The sequence below is a fragment of the Pogona vitticeps genome, chromosome 4 (assembly GCF_051106095.1).
Source record: "Pogona vitticeps strain Pit_001003342236 chromosome 4, PviZW2.1, whole genome shotgun sequence".
Taxonomy (NCBI): domain Eukaryota; kingdom Metazoa; phylum Chordata; class Lepidosauria; order Squamata; family Agamidae; genus Pogona; species Pogona vitticeps.
In genome coordinates this window covers 36,399,832-36,416,296 of record NC_135786.1, presented here as the reverse complement: position 1 = coordinate 36,416,296, position 16,465 = coordinate 36,399,832, and the positions used below count along the sequence as shown (strand labels likewise).

General features: G+C 40.4%; 2 protein-coding genes and 1 long non-coding RNA gene across 17 annotated transcripts in view; 1 reads left to right on the top strand and 2 right to left on the bottom strand.

Moving 5' to 3' along the window:
• Positions 1 to 187: 187 nt before the first annotated feature.
• On the bottom strand, positions 188 to 11,867 carry LOC110073366 (CMP-N-acetylneuraminate-beta-galactosamide-alpha-2,3-sialyltransferase 2). Of its 11 annotated transcripts, XM_078393307.1 has the most exons (11): positions 11,572 to 11,867; positions 11,226 to 11,310; positions 9,780 to 9,878; positions 8,928 to 8,965; positions 8,313 to 8,374; positions 6,635 to 7,297; positions 4,985 to 5,175; positions 3,495 to 3,674; positions 2,942 to 2,987; positions 2,385 to 2,504; positions 188 to 963 (listed from the first exon to the last, which is right to left on the bottom strand). In XM_078393307.1, exons 6-11 carry the CDS (start codon positions 6,914 to 6,916, stop codon positions 796 to 798), a joined length of 987 nt encoding a protein of 328 aa, XP_078249433.1. In that variant the 5' UTR covers positions 6,917 to 7,297; positions 8,313 to 8,374; positions 8,928 to 8,965; positions 9,780 to 9,878; positions 11,226 to 11,310; positions 11,572 to 11,867; the 3' UTR covers positions 188 to 795. The 11 variants fall into 11 exon arrangements, with proteins under 11 accessions (XP_078249433.1, XP_020638111.3, XP_078249430.1 ...); XM_020782452.3 differs by lacking the exon at positions 9,780 to 9,878 and having other exon boundaries at positions 11,572 to 11,832; XM_078393304.1 differs by lacking the exon at positions 11,226 to 11,310 and having other exon boundaries at positions 11,572 to 11,794.
• The window catches only part of LOC144589154 (uncharacterized), a 75,636-nt gene continuing 69,199 nt past the window's right edge, over positions 10,029 to 16,465 (top strand). Inside the window, exon 1 of the long non-coding RNA XR_013545072.1 lies at positions 10,029 to 10,166. This is a non-coding gene — a long non-coding RNA (uncharacterized LOC144589154). The remainder of the gene's footprint in view (positions 10,167 to 16,465) is intronic.
• The window catches only part of LOC110073326 (arf-GAP with SH3 domain, ANK repeat and PH domain-containing protein 1), a 46,074-nt gene continuing 44,078 nt past the window's right edge, over positions 14,470 to 16,465 (bottom strand). For all 5 annotated transcript variants that reach the window (XM_072997065.2, XM_072997067.2, XM_072997066.2 and 2 more), the window contains one exon: positions 14,470 to 16,084. In XM_072997065.2, the coding sequence (XP_072853166.2) occupies positions 16,010 to 16,084 (75 nt within the window). In that variant the 3' untranslated portion in view covers positions 14,470 to 16,009. The remainder of the gene's footprint in view (positions 16,085 to 16,465) is intronic.

Sequence of the window (16,465 nt, the reverse complement as noted above, 5' to 3'; positions counted from 1 at the left end):
TGTAAATCAGGCAGAATTTTCTTCATAGCTGGGCTTGCTTCTTCCATGTATGTTCAAATATTTAAATCTTTAAAAATAACTTTGAGGTAATAGTTCTCAATTCTAATTCTCCACTGTCTACTTCAAAATAGGGGGGGGGTGTTGGGGGGGTCATGCAGGCTCACATACTAGTATTGTGCAAATCAAGACAGATGCATAATTCATTTTATTAACTAGTCTCCCCATTCTGGTGCAATGGGCATGCCTGGGTTTGTGAGTAAAGCTTTGTAAAGCTCAGTCTAACATTTGTCAGCTTTCACTTCATACCTGGTTCAAGATTTGTCCTGTTCTGATATTTCAGCTTGAGGATAACAAAAACTAAAAATTGTATCTTGCATAAATACTTATATTAATCAAAGTCACCTAGATTTCCAACTTTGGGATAAATTTATTAAGTTTCGGACCAAGTATAGATATGACCAGTTATTTTGCAACCTTTCCATGAACGACCTGTACTGACCTGAAAATACAGTGGGGCTCTGCAGATCAGAGTGTAAGACCCTCAGAGGTAGCACACTGAGGAGTAATCCAAAAGAATTGCTTGGCCACTGTTGGGTTGCACAAGATTCCCATCCAGTTATAGTTCCATTTTCTGTGAAGCCCAAACAGATAAACCCAGTCCTCATGTGCAACATATTTTAGGGGAGCCCCACTGTTGTAGTCCAGTGTGATATGCACACAAATAAAATGAGTTCTCTCAAAAAGAATTGGCAAGCCCTGGCATGCAGTATAAATCATGTGGGATACTCCTGCAAGCTAACTGTAAAATAACACTTTGCCTTCAGCTGCTAGTCTTTTGATGAGCCCAAATTCAAAATCGCCATCATGCACCCGAGTCTTGCGGAATGCTCCAGCATAGTGGTTCTCTTCCCAGTAGTGATGCCAGTCCCCGTTGTTGTCTGCACCAAAACCAAATGCAGAGACCTGGTGCATATAAAATGACAGAAAGATCAGAAAGGCCAAGACAGATTTCTGCAAACTTAATCAATTATGAAACATATTGTTCTGTGTCACAGTCCAATGTTCACTGAAATAACTGGTTAATACAAATTGTTCTTCCAGTTCTGGCACACAGTTAAGTTTTGAGTTGTTTGGATTTTGGTGGCAAATTTAGCAAGGCTCATTTTTCTTTAGCCAAATTAACACAAATCTGGCCTATACCAAATGGATGCTGTTGCTGTAAAAACACTCATTTAATAGTCTGGGGTTATTTGTTTTTGTGCAGTATACATGAGTAAATTGTGGACAGAATTTGTTTTTGTTTTTTGTTATTTTGCGCACTTGTGATACTGACCAAAAGCAATCTGTAAAATTAGCTATCTGGTTTCAAAGGATGAGGGACACTGTTTTCTGAAGGGCAGTGCTTTAATTTTTTTCCCCCGTTTACCATTCTGTCATCAAACTCACTATGGAAAAAAACAAACTTGTTTTGGAAACCTAACCTAAGGAAAGACCCCATGGCGTCGTGGAGGCCTGATCTTGTTAAGATTTGAGGTGTGGGAGACGGCTTCGAGACAATTCAGTCTTCCAGGTTGACAGCAAAAAGACTCACAGAGATGGTAGGTTCCTTCATCAGCGGTGTATTTACAGACTATGTATGATGAAATTATGTACATCAGTCAATAGACTTAATAAAGTAAATAAAGAGCACCACGTGCAGCAACTCTCCAACATAACACTCCACACAGCACCATAGTATGCAGCACTTGCATAGTTTGAACAACCAATCACTGGCACATTACCTACTGTCTTCTAGACATTACATCATGCCCAATACACATTTCAAGGATTGTATCAGCTACATGTGCTGACCTTGAGGCCGCACACCTGTTATAAAATGGATCATTGCTAGAACACTAGTTCATGTACTAAGAATAAATTCTTTATTGTGGTTCATAATATCCTGACAGTACTCTACCTAAGAACGAACCAAACCATCATTTTACGACAACAAACCTTCTAACTCTCCTCACTTCTCTGTTCTCAGCCAGAACAGTGGTTATTTCCTGATACAATTGAATGTTAGATCAACTGAGAAAGCTACAGCTTTGAATATCTGCTGGTTCGCTCCCTTCTCCCATCACAAATGGGACAAGAGGTATCCTACAAATCAGGCCTGTTCTTGCCCTGTCTGTTTCCACATCTCCCCCTCTCCCCCAGCTTTTGTAACAACATGCCTGACAGTTGTGTCCCTGAAAGCTTGCAATTTTGTGCATTTTTTAAAAAATGGCCTTAAAAGTATTGTGTTAAGGAATTTGGATTTTAAAAGAAGTAGTTTGATAATCGTGTTCTGCTTCATAGCTAGCTTACTACAGAGATAAGACGCTGCCATTGTTACTACATACCTGTGTGCAAATATGAATGGCAAAAATGAGAGCAGTGAATCCAGTGGATGGATACCTTCCATGCTGCTTAGTCCATTTATCCTGGATATATTTCAGAAAGCCGGGGTGTATTATTAGGACCTGTGCAGAAGAAAAATATTTGAGAGACTTTTCATATATTGGCAGAGAAACTCCCTCAGATTGTTCAGTTTAGAGTTGATGACGCAAAGATGATGTGACCTGGACACACTCCACTGGCTTTAATACAAACAGAAACCAGCTTTGGCTAGATTGAACTCATTCCCCTTGAAATGACAGCTGAGGGGGTCAGGTTATGATACCAGTCCCCATTAGTATCTTTGGTTATCTGCAGAGACAAGGAATTGTTTTTTCAAAATTTTAAATGCACAAATCTGTTCCTTTTACAAAATATCAGAAAGGGTGTCCTGCTATTCAGGTCTTGACTCCTGCTCTTTCCCTACAAGTAGTCCTCTAGCTAAAATTTATGGGATAAAAATTAAGCTGTATAACAGAGACCATTGGGAGCAATGTACAGCTGACCTCATTTACCACCTTACCTTGCTTTTGTCTGCTTCAATGAATTGTCGGACTCTTTTGTATGTGCTGTGAAAGGAATTAAAGACTTTTAGTATTCACCGTTTCTTCATCTTCTCATCTGCCACAATCTGTCTCCCATTTGCTTCTCCTCTAATGACAGGTATACTGCATAAAGCCAATTTTTAGGGAAGGTGAAGGGGGGGGGAAGGAAAGGAGAAAGGAAAGGAAGCAGGCAATAGTGATTGATTGCTGACTACCATGCCCTTTTAAACAGTTTTTTCTATGCCAAAGCTCAAATGCAAGGCTTATGTCACTGGGAGAATGTGTTCACAGCATCACCTGAACTTCATGGAGTTCAATAATCTACACGAAGAGCCTCAAAATCACCAAGGAACAAATTAGCCCCTTCCAAAGGTATTCTGTTCTTCACCAGTTTTTAAACAAGTTGGCAGGAAATGGAACCAGCCTTCTACGGGGGTCTATTTAAGACAACTAGATGCCTGAAGTTATGTTATAACCTTGTTTTTGCCTAAGTTTTTGTATTCTAGATGTATAGTTGGCCAAGATACTCACTATTTTATGTCCCCTGAGGAAAAGATACTGGCCAGCCATTTCAGATCCAGAGGTTTGAAGGGTAGCAGCACAAGGTGGGAGCCAGGACTGAGGTTCACTGCACTCTCTGGGTAGATAAAACGGTGAGTGGTTCTTGTACCAACATCCACTTCAAAGCCCTTAGTTGGTGCTGTGTTGATCCTTAAAAGATGCAAAAACAAGCTATTAGATACTTTCGGACAAGATACAAGAACAGATGCAGAGTAACAGTAGGATTTGATCTAATGGGTTTTAGGTACCTCCTCCTTTTCAACATTATGATAGAGTTTTTGCTGGATTAGCTAACTAGACATGTTTAATTACAAGGTACAAAAATGAATTGGCATATAATTAGAGCACAAACAAGCCATCATGTACAAAGTCTTCAAGGGATGGACAGTATCTCCCTATTTATTGATTTATTTTATTTATATCCCTCTTTTCTCCCACTTCATACAGCAGCTTAAAAAAGTACCTATAGGTAAAATTGCAACACATTTAAAAAATAATATTAAAATATATTGAAACTTATAACAATATTAAAAACAGAACAAGTTTAAAACAAACCTAAAGCCTGTTATAAAAATAAAATATGTGCCATCCCCCATTAGAAACTCCAATGCTGTTAGGGCAATTCAGAAATCAGTTCAAAAAGGAAAGTTTTCAACTGCCAGAGGAAAGATCCGACAACCTAGACTCCTGTGGGACAGAATTCCTTAGACTTGGAGCAGCCACCAAAGATCCCCTCACTCAAGATCCTTACCAAACAAGTCTGTATTGTCAGCAAGAGAAAGAGAAGGCCCTCCCTTGATGATCTGTGTCGATTATATGAGGAGATACCGTCTCCTGCCATATTAACCTCCACCCATTTTTCTTTTCTGAACATCCAGCCTATGCAGGAGTCCTATTGCAGTCTGCTTCCAGCTTGCTAAATAAATTTTGGTCAACAGAAAACATGGTATGATTTCTACATTTATATTTCACACATTCATATTTTTTAAACCTGTGTGGCCAACGCAGCTGTGACCTACTGAGGATGCACTTTGTTCCATCTCTTCACCCATGATCACATCATTTGAGAGCATGCTTTCTGCAATAATACTTACTTTGCTGAAACCCACATAGCCAAGGTCAGAGCTGTTTGCTTTCATTATAATGAGCTCAACATACACACTGAGGCTCTCACACATAACGTTTTTGCAACAGCGCCACACTTCCAAAAGATGGTTACCTCATCTGCCAATATTTCTTGTGTTTGGGAGATAACTCAGGCCAAAGTTTTGCAGGGTCACATCACATTGTGTAAGTGACCGTTCTTAACCAATATTACCTTTTTCATACAAAAAAATCATGCCAAAACTTTACAGCATTTTGCTGGTCTCTACCCACAGCTGTCTAACTGACATAAACAGTGTGGAGAGTACTATTGCAGCTGAAGTTGCCTACCAGTGGATGTGCTGAGTTCCACTTACCTCAGCACAAACTGGTGAGAATCAATCTTTTCCCCGTATTTTGAACCTCTCAGCCTTCCTGAGTTCCCCACAACTGCACATGTCCCACACTGGGCAAGGTCCTGGACTCGATCAGTGAGAGATGGAAGAATATCAAAGAGGTGTTTCATTATCTCCTGGACTTGGCTCCCATCCTGTGATCTTTGCAGCTTCTAGTGGGACAAAACAAAAAGCATGATGGGGAAATCGCATGTCTTTTCCAGCAGTATGTTCCCAGCACAGTACCTTGGCTACTGGACTGGTACACAGTGGGTCCTCATATATAAACAGAATGGGCAAAACAAGGCATCTTTGATAGCATAGTTTGTGATTTGCAAATAAATCTACAGGATATAGCTTTGTAGTTCTAAGGTTATTATTACAACAAAATGTGGATAACATCTAACTAGAATGGCCAATGTCTTCTGTAAGAGCAGTTTCTATGTCTATAAAGGCAATGAACATTAACACATTGTTAAGACGCTGTTAGGCTCCTCAGTTTTCATGCAGGATTTTCTTCTAGCCCCACCTGGTATCTCAACCAGGTCTGACTCTGCTTAGCTTTCAAAATCAGGCAAGACTAGATACCTGCAGATTGGTACTGTGACTGGAAATGGAGGGAAGGAGACATGACTCCCCTTCAGCTAACATAATCTAGGTCTGTGAAAAAGAAGAATATAAGAGGCAGCGATTTCTAAGTCACACGTAAAATGATGGCAGGGAGAGGACAAACACTGGAAAGAGCTTTTTGAAGGACTCCTCTGCTCCAGAAATATGCTATGGAACAATAAATTAGGCACTACGTGTATTAATTGACTTCCCTTCTGATTCTATTTGTTTTATTAGCAACAGTTTTGTGATTAGTCAGAGCAAATAATATTATTGGCATTGTCAGTATTGGTGGCAATTTATTGCCCTTTGACCTAATTGCATAGAATCTTCAACTACTGTATATTTCCTATATATGTAAGAAATGCTGGACAATATTTTGTGCACATGATAGAAAGGACTACAGTCCATTAGAACTGTAATGAAATTGTTCATTTTTAAGCTACAACAAGAGTACTTATTGTCCCTACTGTGATTAATACAACTAGGTAAAAGTGCCCCTTGGCATTTAGTCTAGTCATGGTCACATGGCCAGCACGACTAGACATGGAATGCCATTATCTTCCCACTGAGGTGATACCTATTTATCTACTCGCATTTTTACATGCTTTTGAACTGCTATGTTGGCAGGAGCTGGGACAAGCAAAAGGAACTCACTCCATCGTGTGGATTCAATCGTACGACTGCTGGTCTTACGACCTTGCAGCACAGAGGCTTCTGCATTTTAACCCGAAGCACCACCACGTCCCTTTAATTACTACAACTAGTCCTTTGGAAATCATTGGAGTGCTGCACTTCTATCTGTGCTCAACATGGGTACCAGAACTCAGATACTGCAAAACAGTAATAGAAAGGTAAAGAAATAAAGGTATATGGAAAGAAATAATTGAAAGATAAACACTACTTTCCTCTCTCCAAGAGGGCATTTTTTTGTCAAGGGTGGTTTTTTTAAGTTGCAGAAGAGGGAAGTATTTTGGCATTGTTTTGTAGATTCTAAAGTCAATAATGTAGTGCAATACTCACCAGCCACCAGTGCAGGATTGTTGGGGAGATCTGTTGGGTTTCAGGAGTTAGCAGGCAGCTTACTGAGCCATCAAAGTTATCACAGAACCAATTCTGGTTTGTATGATCCAGGCACCTATTACAGTTACAAGGTCTTCTCTCTAAGAGGGAATATGTGAATGGCTGTTCTTCAGGGCTATATGAAGAAGATACGGAGCTTGTATACACAGATGTGTACATCTTCCAAATGGAAGCCACAAGGCCTAGAGTCATAATGCTCCAAATTTTTTTCTTACCCACCATTTTTCACCCCATGTATTTGGTTTGAATCTTCTGGATAAGAGTGTAGGTGTAAAGTAGACAATCTAATTCCTGTAACTTGAAGTAATGGTGGCTGTGCTTCTTTGTTATATTGTACTTTAAAAACAGAATAATGAAAAATAACTCTTCCCAGAGGTCACACAGTCATGTGGTATACTGTGTTTTTCCCCCCATATGGAATCTCTGCTTTGTGAATCTTCCGTTCATATGTGATGACGAACTGCTCCAGCACTATGTGCATCTTGCAGCTTAGCAGCTCAGATAATAAGTTAAAAAAAAAAGGCAACATTCAGTTTCTGCTAACACATGTGACTTCTGTTTTGTGGATATCAGCTTCCGTTAAGTTCTCATGTCTCCAAAATGCTGAAACACATAGAATGTCCTGTATCAGTACTGACTACAGATGCAGCAAAGAAATGTACATAGCATGATGACATCCTTATTTATGCTACCTTAATTTAGACGCCAATAAGGAGATTAAAAAGTAAATTTAACACTTCTTTTCCAGGGGAGTAGCTGTAACAGGCTATTGCAGCAAAGGCAAAGAAGGGTATTTGATCATGTTGGAATTTTACTAACCATAGTTTTGCTAAATGATAAAGTGGACTTCAGTCTATAAAAGATTCTTTCTTATTATAGAGACTGTTTTGATTGCCTTGGGTAGACAGTCAACACTAGAAACTGGACAGAGTGAGTGTGTCCCAGTTGTTCAGTTAAACCCCCTGGCAACCCTCATAGCATCTTTCTGAAGCTTCTGTCTGATATGGGACCTGGAGGTATTGTTTTATGGTGGCTGTAGTCCTCTTTGATGGGTTGATTTCAGAAGGTGGCACTTTTCATTCATTCATTCATTAGTAATATTCTCTCTAGCATGCACGTGGATGCACATGAGCAGAGAGAGAGAGAGAGAGAAAATGAAACAAAATATCAAATTATGCTGCAACCGTATTTGCAAAATCAGTAGCAATGACCATCAAATTAACTTGTATGGGACTGAGATGCAGATCTGAAGGAAAAATTAGCAATGTACTTTTTAGTTCTGACTTCTCAACAGATTTACAGCAGGATCCAACACTGATGAAACAGTTATGTTGAACAGAAATGTGAAGAGACCAAGGAAAAGCAAAGAAAGAGAAAGGCATTCCATCATACTGGCCTTACAGAAGCAGCAGGCATATGAAGATACATTTCTGATGTAAAAAAATATGGTATCCAGATGTTACAGAATGGGAAGCACAAAAATCAAATAGAAAAAAAAAGAATTAAGATCATGGTGTAGATCAATAGGAAAGAGAAGAAAGAAGAAGGGGAGAGACTGTGGTGTTTACAGCAATGAGAGGAAATGCATAATGAAAGGAGCAACCTTCTGCACATTTACCTAGAAATAAGCTCCATTGAATTCAGTGTGATTTATAAAACATGGGTCTGTTTTGGCTGCAACTGTCAAAGAAGGAAACGTAAGAAAATACATGGTAAAACAAAGGGAAGCAAAAGGAAAGGGGAACAAACTATATGCATTTTTGGTTGATGACTCATAGCCTGCCTCCTTAGATTAAAAAAAAAGGTGGGCTATGCTATCTTCCATTTCACTAGGCACTTTGGAACCGCTGGTCTAGCAGAAGGGAGGAGTAGGGAGGTGAGAGTGGCAGACTGGTTAAGGCTGTGGATCCCAGCTTTGGATCCCCAGATACTCTTCAACTAAAACTTCCAGAAGCCTGCACCACTAGCTGGATTTCTGGGAGTTGTTGTTCAGTAACATCTGGGGACCCAAAGATGGGAACCACTGGATTAAGGGATGGTTCTCATTCATTAACTGTCTGTCAGGGAACAGAAATATAACATTGGGAAATGGAGGGAAATCGTGCTTGCTCCTCTTTTGCTGCTGTTCAGGGCTGACCAAAGAGACCTTGTTCCCTGCCATGGAGAAGTCACACCTCCCACTCCTTCCACCTACACAAACTGACCAAGCTAGCAGATGGGATCTTCCACTGACCTTGACAATGGGGCACCATTCTTGACTGCACTGGAGAGCTGCAAAGAATAGGGACTTCAGAACAAAGTACACACAAAATGTTGTCCCACAGCATTTCCTTGTCCACACCTCACACTGTCCTGAGATGGAAAGCACAACTTGCCTAATGTTAGGACTGGTTTTGCTGCCCACCAGCAGGAGTTAATCTTCTAGAGCTGGTCAACCATCCCTCAAACCAGCACTCCTTTCCCTGGGAGGGAGCTGATGCTGTCAGAGCCTATGTGAGACCCAGAAAAATGTAGCCATCCAGAAGACTATGATTAGCAGGTGATTTAAAGCACAGTAAAGAAATGAATGGGTCTCTACAAATCTGTTGTTGGGTGAAAGAAGCAAGAAGGTGCTATGACACTCATGACCTGCTTGTGGCCTTCCTATAAGTATCTCATTGGCCACCATGGCAACAGGATACATAATCAGATGGGCCAAAACAAGTTTGATCTTGTCAAGATGTGATTTTTTTTGGCATGTTTATTAAAATAATTAAGAGGGGTGCAGAAAAAGCAGTCCTAGAAATCTACATTGCATTGTTTATAATGAGGTTTGAACTGCAGTTTACTAAAAGTCACTGTGAAATAATTAGACCTCTTTCCATCTGAGCTTGGGAATAAGGTCATTGTACATAAACACTGCCTTGCAAAGGAATTTCATTCCTGGCTGACAGCTCATCATGGACATGAAAAAAAAGATAGAATTTAAAGTGTATTGAAATAAGTAGAACATATTTATGTTGCAATGTTAATATGACTGGAGATGGCATTTGGAGGTCCTATAACCTGCACCCACTGTAACTACTGTAATCTGATTTTATTGTACCTTGGTTTACTATGTGCTTTATTTTACAAGACTTTGTTCCTCCAGGCTTTGTGAATTTCAGTCACAACAGTGATTCTGAGGTACAAGCTCTTGTAGTTACTGGCGGTGAAGAAACAATAGAGATTTCTATTAAAATTTTCTGCTGTGTATAACTTGCAGGCCCTGAAAAAGAGATTGTTGACAGATTGCAGGTTGGAGGTATGGCCATCTGAGATCAATATAAATATAAGGAGCTACACACAGAGCAACATTCAACTCATCAACACAGCAAGGCAACGCACCACATACACCAGATGCCAACAACAATCATGTAACAACAACAACAACAACTTCACTAGACAAAGACAACATGGATTTTCCTCCATAGAATCAAACTGGTTTGGCTTGGTGAGCATTTAGATTTATTTTGTGTATATTCTTAATATGCTTAGAGGGTAACAAAGTTATTTTCTTTAATATATTTCTATTATGAAGAACTTTGATATATTTAGAGATCCATTCTTTTTTATTGTGCCTTTTAAGGCTGTAAGCACATTTTTAGAATGTAATTAGAACATTTTCTTTAGTATTTTATTGTACTTTTTATGCTCCTGTATTTTGGATTAAATTCTGACTTAAATATTTGCCTGCAACTTAAATTTAGTCTTCATATATTTTTAAGCATTTGTACCTACAGTTTTCCATAGCTGTAAAACTTGGATGTTTTCAATATTTAGGATTTTATTTTGTGCACATGGAAAATAGAAGTAATATAGATAAATAAAGCTTGTAGAATTAGATAAGTTGATGTTGCCTGGAATTACTGCAACAATGAAAAATCTTTGATATCCAAATGAATGTTGATATTATTAGGAATGGTTTGATTTCATTCTTGATTTAATTCTTAATTGCCATACATGCTAGCTGTGATGAACACAGGCTTCTGATTCCCCCCCCCCCAAAGGTCTATAAAGTTCTTGCTCATTCAATACTGCACAATGGCAAGTTGCTTTAAACACTTCCCCCACAAAGGACTTTATGTTTTATGGCTACTGTGCTGAATGCCACCACTTTCAAAGGAGTTTTTTATACAGCAAGGGAGGAAAGGGTTAAATTCCCCAGCTGAATTTCTAGTCATTATTATTTGCTCCCAGGCCCCTTCAGTGCTTTTTGCATTTGAGAAAACTACACATTAAATGAAACCCTTTTAAAAATGTACCTATTTTTACTTAGACATCCGTTCTCTTTCATTTTTACGCCAATAGGTGTATTAATATGCCAGCTAAAAATTGTATGGCTGGACCTCAATTAGCTAATGCGTGTTGCAAGATATCTCACAAACATTCAAATTTAGATTATGAACCCGCAGAAGGAACTGAAGCGTATGCCTCTAAGCCACATCCATATGGCAAAAAACATGACACTTCTGGAGTATGACATCGAATTAAAGACATAATATTTCCACACCTTGTTTCCATTCAGTTACTTTTTTGGACTACAAGTCCCCAAAGCCACAATCCAGCATGGTTACCAGCTATGTTGATTGGGGATTCTGTGGAATCAAATAAAAAGTTAACAGTTCAAGGAGACTTACTTTTACTCCTGTGGTCACTCCTATGGTCATACAAACATCATTGCTCAGTGGCAGGGAGAATGTAACATTTATAGAAGTCTACGGAGATGCTTCAGAGCAGAACGGGCCCCAATATTCACGTGAGGACACCATAGGTAGATATGGACATCTGATCACATATATTACGTTGAGTGTTGGTACAGGAGACCCCCCCTCATTTGATGGCTTGTTAGAACTTACCTTTCTTGAATATGGACACTCACACTGCCTGGGTTGAGTAAACAAGTAGACAAACTAGAATTTTCCTCCTAGGTGAATCTTGGTTGCACTCCATATCACAACGAAGAATTGGTTAAACTACATTGTTTGTAGGCTGAATGTGACTCATTTTGAACAGGAACTTATCAAACTAAAGGGGAAGTTAACACAATACCAACAGCACTAGTCACAGTTTGCGGAGTTTAGAATAAAACTGCCTTGTTAAAGACACAGAAAGGAAAACACTTCCTGCAGCGCTCTTTACAGTGACTTCCTGTATCTGACCACAGATGTCACACATCGAACAGATGGTTTGTGATTAAGGGGTTCGTCAGATAAGACATGGATTCTGCATCAAGAAGCAGTGCCCTCTTAAAAGAAAAAGGGCTATTTGTACCAACACAGGGGGGTGCCATGTAGAGTTTGAGGCCGTAGAATAAGCAAAAACACCCCAAATGCAGCATAAATAGCTGGTTGCATTTTGAATCAAGTGTCCTCAATCAGAATATCCAGGAAGAGGAGTGGGGAAATTTGAATGGCTGCTCTTTCTTTGCTTATTCAGGACTCTGCCATAACACTGAAGCCCTGGGAAGTCTCTGCTGCCACTTCAGTCACATTCTCTGTCTACTCAACTCAAAGTCATTGCTGCTGCTACTGCTTTTGTGCATGTGCATGCACACACACTCGCACATGCATGAATACCTGCAAGTTGCAAAAGTGAAGCCATTGCCTTTTCCCCAACTGAGCTGTTGGAATTTTGCCTCTGAGATGCTCCCTCATTTAGGTGGCCCCAATTCCCTCTGACTTTAGAAAAGACGTATGCAACAAAGAGGGAAGGGAGATGGAAGCATCTATGTAGGTGTGTGTGCATGCCGCAAGAAAGGACAGGCTTGTGAATAGGGGGGAAATGGAGAAGAGGCAGAAGGAGAAAAGACTAAGATGGCATTGATAGTCGTGCCAGCATGGACACTCTACTTTGCTAAAGAGTTGAGATCACTGGGCCAATGCCATGTCCACCTCTTATTTATTTCTTACTATTCATGGGCAGCACTTGAGCAATGGGGGGAAACGAAAGGAGAAAAGGCCGCTGGAGATGAGTGTTGTTCCTCTTGGAGGGGCAGGATGGGGGGGGGGTTCTTCCACATGAAACTTCTTCCTGCCTCCCTTCCTTTCCTCACCTTCTTCCTCCCACTTTTACTGGCTCGTTATTTCATCATCTTTCACTTCTGCTGCCACGATTCTCCCTCACCAGGCTATAGTTTTTCCAGCAGGCATTGAATTTTGAGGGAGGGGGGAATGAAACAAAAGAACCTGAAAATGCTACGCCCTTTCAAGTTTAATGAAAGGGACTGGTGCCCAAAAGACCAAAAAAAAAAAAAAAAGGAATGAAGATAAACCGATACAAAGGAAACCTGAACATTTCCCCAGAGCATCTCCCTCTTAACTACAGTACTAGGAAAATATTTTTGAAATAGCAATGTTTTAATTTGCCAGAAGAAAGCTACCTCTAGAGAAAGGCAGATGAGTTCCATTTTGTAAACAGCACCAACAGCTGAAGTCACAAGAGAAGAGACCCTGCTCCTCTGTGAGGGTTCTAAAGGCCTCTTCTTTCTCTCCAAATAAATTAGCAGACTTGCGAGGTTTGGAAATTGGAGTAACGTTTATTGTGTTATTTAACAGAAAAACAGCATCAGCAAAAGCATTCCAAGTTTTGTCACCTCCTAACAATGAGTCAGAGAGAGCTTTCTAACTTTCTTCTTTAAAGGGGTTTCCCCCAACAGCATCCCAAGGACCCGGCCAGTCACCCGGTGGATCAGAGTTCAGTAGTAGTCCAGGTTCTTCCTCCAATAGCAGTACTGATTCCTCGTCCCGGATGTCCACCCAGGCAATGTCCTTGCAGGCCGTAAAGGTCTGCCATGGTCCAACGGGTACCCCCTCATCTGGGTCTCCATCACCCTCCATTCAGTTCTTTCACTCTTTTCTCTCTCCACACGCTCCTTTTCCTCCCTCAATTTCCTCCTCCACTCTTTATCCTCCGTCTCACCCCAATAAGATGGTCTCGGGGTCAGTTCTCGTCACCTTCTATAGTCTACCTCTTCTTTTGGTATTCGGAGCCTTTTCCACTTCCCAGTCCATGGGTCTTGTATCCAAACCCATTCCCAAGCTACAGGCAGTTCCCCTTTTCCCCCTTTTATATCAGCAGACCCCACCTCCACCTTTACCTGGGGTTTTCGTTCCTTTCCCGCCAAGGTTTTCCCGCTTTCCTCAACCGTCAACTTTTGCACTTCTTCCTCCACTGGAATGGGAACTATCTCTAGCCACTGTCTTTTGCGAATGAGCCATGGGTGAAGTTTGTACCCCTGTCTCTACAGAGGGGGGACAAGATGGCAGTCCAGAGAGAATAGGTGTTTTCTCGCCTCCATCCTCACATCTTCATGCTTACAGCAGGAGTCCTGTTTGCGTTAGCTATAGCTAATGGTGGATAACCGAACACACAACCAAGATAGCCTCTGGCACCTTGTCAATTAGCCACAGTTACCCACAACAAGTTACACAGGCCTTATGTGAATTCCAGTAGGATTCTAGCCCACATGACTTTTAATCTGCACAAAAAGAATATAAAAGATTGATTACATCTTCTCAGCCTAATCTCAAATATCAGGAAGGCACAACGGGAGAAGACAGAAAAGTCTTCCTGGAAGCTGAAATCAGAGAAAGTCTGAAATCACCCAAAAGCAAACCAGAGTGGTCCATATAAGAAACATAAGATACAATTAAACAGTACACAGTTTTGGATTTAGCAAGAATGGTATGGGCGCGGTGAACAGCACCAGAAAAGAGATCTGATGATCTGGCCAGTCAGAAAATGATTATGAGCCATCAATGCAATGCAACTTTAATTCATGTATTTGTCAGATGAAGCACTCCTTGTAAAGCTAGATACATATAAATGCCAGTACATAAAGGACTACTAAGATCCACTTAGAATAATGTGTTTTATTCTCATTCATATTCAGCAATGATAACATTGGAACTGGCAAAAAGATATGGCACTTGAGAAGATGTACTGTTTAATTCGCCAATTATATCAGAAATTGTAGTAGAGTGATAGCCCTAAGTCAGGAATTTGAACTGTCTGACTGTGTGCATGTGCTGTTCTGGTATCTCGAACATCACACATTTTGCTATTACTAACATTCTAAATTGTCCTCGCTACGATGAACAATAATTTAATTGCATTCATAAAGAACTAGACATATGTACAGAAGCTGAAATAAATGTTGTAAGTCCCTTGCTCCTCAGTCATTTAACTGTGTGCTGTATCTCTGGCTCCCAATATCAGGAAGATTGTTTTCCCCCATCCAAGTCCCTGGGTTAGGAAATTCCTTCCAGAAAACCAGAAAATACGTAGCTAGATCTGCAGCAGAAGGTGGATAACTTTTATGGGTCAAATATATCCATCTCTGGCCCTTCAGAGACACACCTGCTCCTATGTCTCCCTGAATATTTTCCCTTTAACTGAAAAAAATCCTTGGCAAATGTAAAAAAAAAAGCATACCCCAAATTGATATATGACTGACCAGATGGAGGTGGGGGTTAAGGTGCTGGGATGCTTCTCCTATGAATGCATAGGAGAGGAAGAAAATGAAGAAAAGCTATTATGTTCTCATTTACATCTTACCTTCCTAGTTTTTGCTATCTGGAGCCATAGGTTCAACCGGTACCATTTTATCGTGTACCTTGTTTCATTCCTTCTCCTCATTTAGCACACAATAGGATGGATTATGGTGGTTAATGCATGGATACTCCATGCTTAGTGCAGGAAGATGGAATTCAAAACCTTCTTACTTTTCTCATTTCATGATGTAGGCTGAAGAAAACGTGCTCATATGGGGCCTTTCTATTCATTTTCCTGTGCAGTGAAAGGGAGCAAGACTGCTATCACCACCCACAAGGTGCAGTCTTCTAAACTGAAGGGATGACCCCCAACACCCTTCCCATTTATGCTCCTGTTTACCTATGATGCTCTCCAATGCCCGTTTATATGTGCATGAAAAGGAATCAAATACATTTATTTGTTTCATCAAGATCTTTCCACATGGATCACTGCCCAGAGAACTCAGGATTCTATAGCTGTAAAGGATTGGTATACTCCTCTTCTGTTCATGTCAGCAGATATTTTGCCAATAAGTTGAATGGGACGTACCCTGCAATTACATTTCAACACTAGTAAGCCTGATTTCTGGTCTAACATAACATCCTTTGGGCTGCTGACTGAGGACCAGAGGTGTGAAAAGTACAGAAGTCCTTTTGCCCCACAGAAGGCCTTCTCAAAGCAGAAATGAATACATCTTGTGCAGATTATATGTAGTTTCTTTGCCGCTTTTTATGATCATATATAGGTCTTGAGGTCCATCTTCTACTCATGTAGCACATAAACAAATGATGCTGGGAAGACACCTTTCCTGTGAGGCTGCCCTTCAATTCTGCCACACTGTAAAAAATAAAATATATTAAAAAGTACAGAATTACAAAGCTGCGCAACGACCTAATGAGAACTGCATTTCTGATCCCATCATGCTTTATATGTGTGGGTCAGGTAAGGTGGGATGAGTAATGCACCACCACCCTATAGTCTTGAACAGCTGTGGAGGACTCTAATATCTACCCTTGTTTTAAAATATTTATTTATTAGCCGCACCCTGAGTCTTGCTGACCTATTTATTTTTTCCACAATGCCTTCAATGTAGTATCACAGTTGCGTGCCATAGGCTCACAGAAACCTAGACCTGACCCTTCAGGATAGGATAGCAGTTAATGTAGAGAAAAGGAGCTCCCAGGAATCACCTACTAGAAAGTTCAGCTGGCCACTTAC

What these genes read in the sequence shown, in the direction of transcription:
- LOC110073366 (XM_078393307.1), bottom strand. Translation starts at nt 6,916, where the DNA reads ATGGTGGGTAAGAAAAAAATTTGGAGCATTATGACTCTAGGCCTTGTG. An exon ending in TCTCACCAGTTTGTGCTGAG is followed by an intron (nt 3,675 to 4,984) that starts GTAAGTGGAACT and finishes GCATCTTTTAAG; the next exon opens with GATCAACACAGCACCAACTA. An exon ending in CCATTCATATTTGCACACAG is followed by an intron (nt 964 to 2,384) that starts GTATGTAGTAAC and finishes TATATGCACCAG; the next exon opens with GTCTCTGCATTTGGTTTTGG.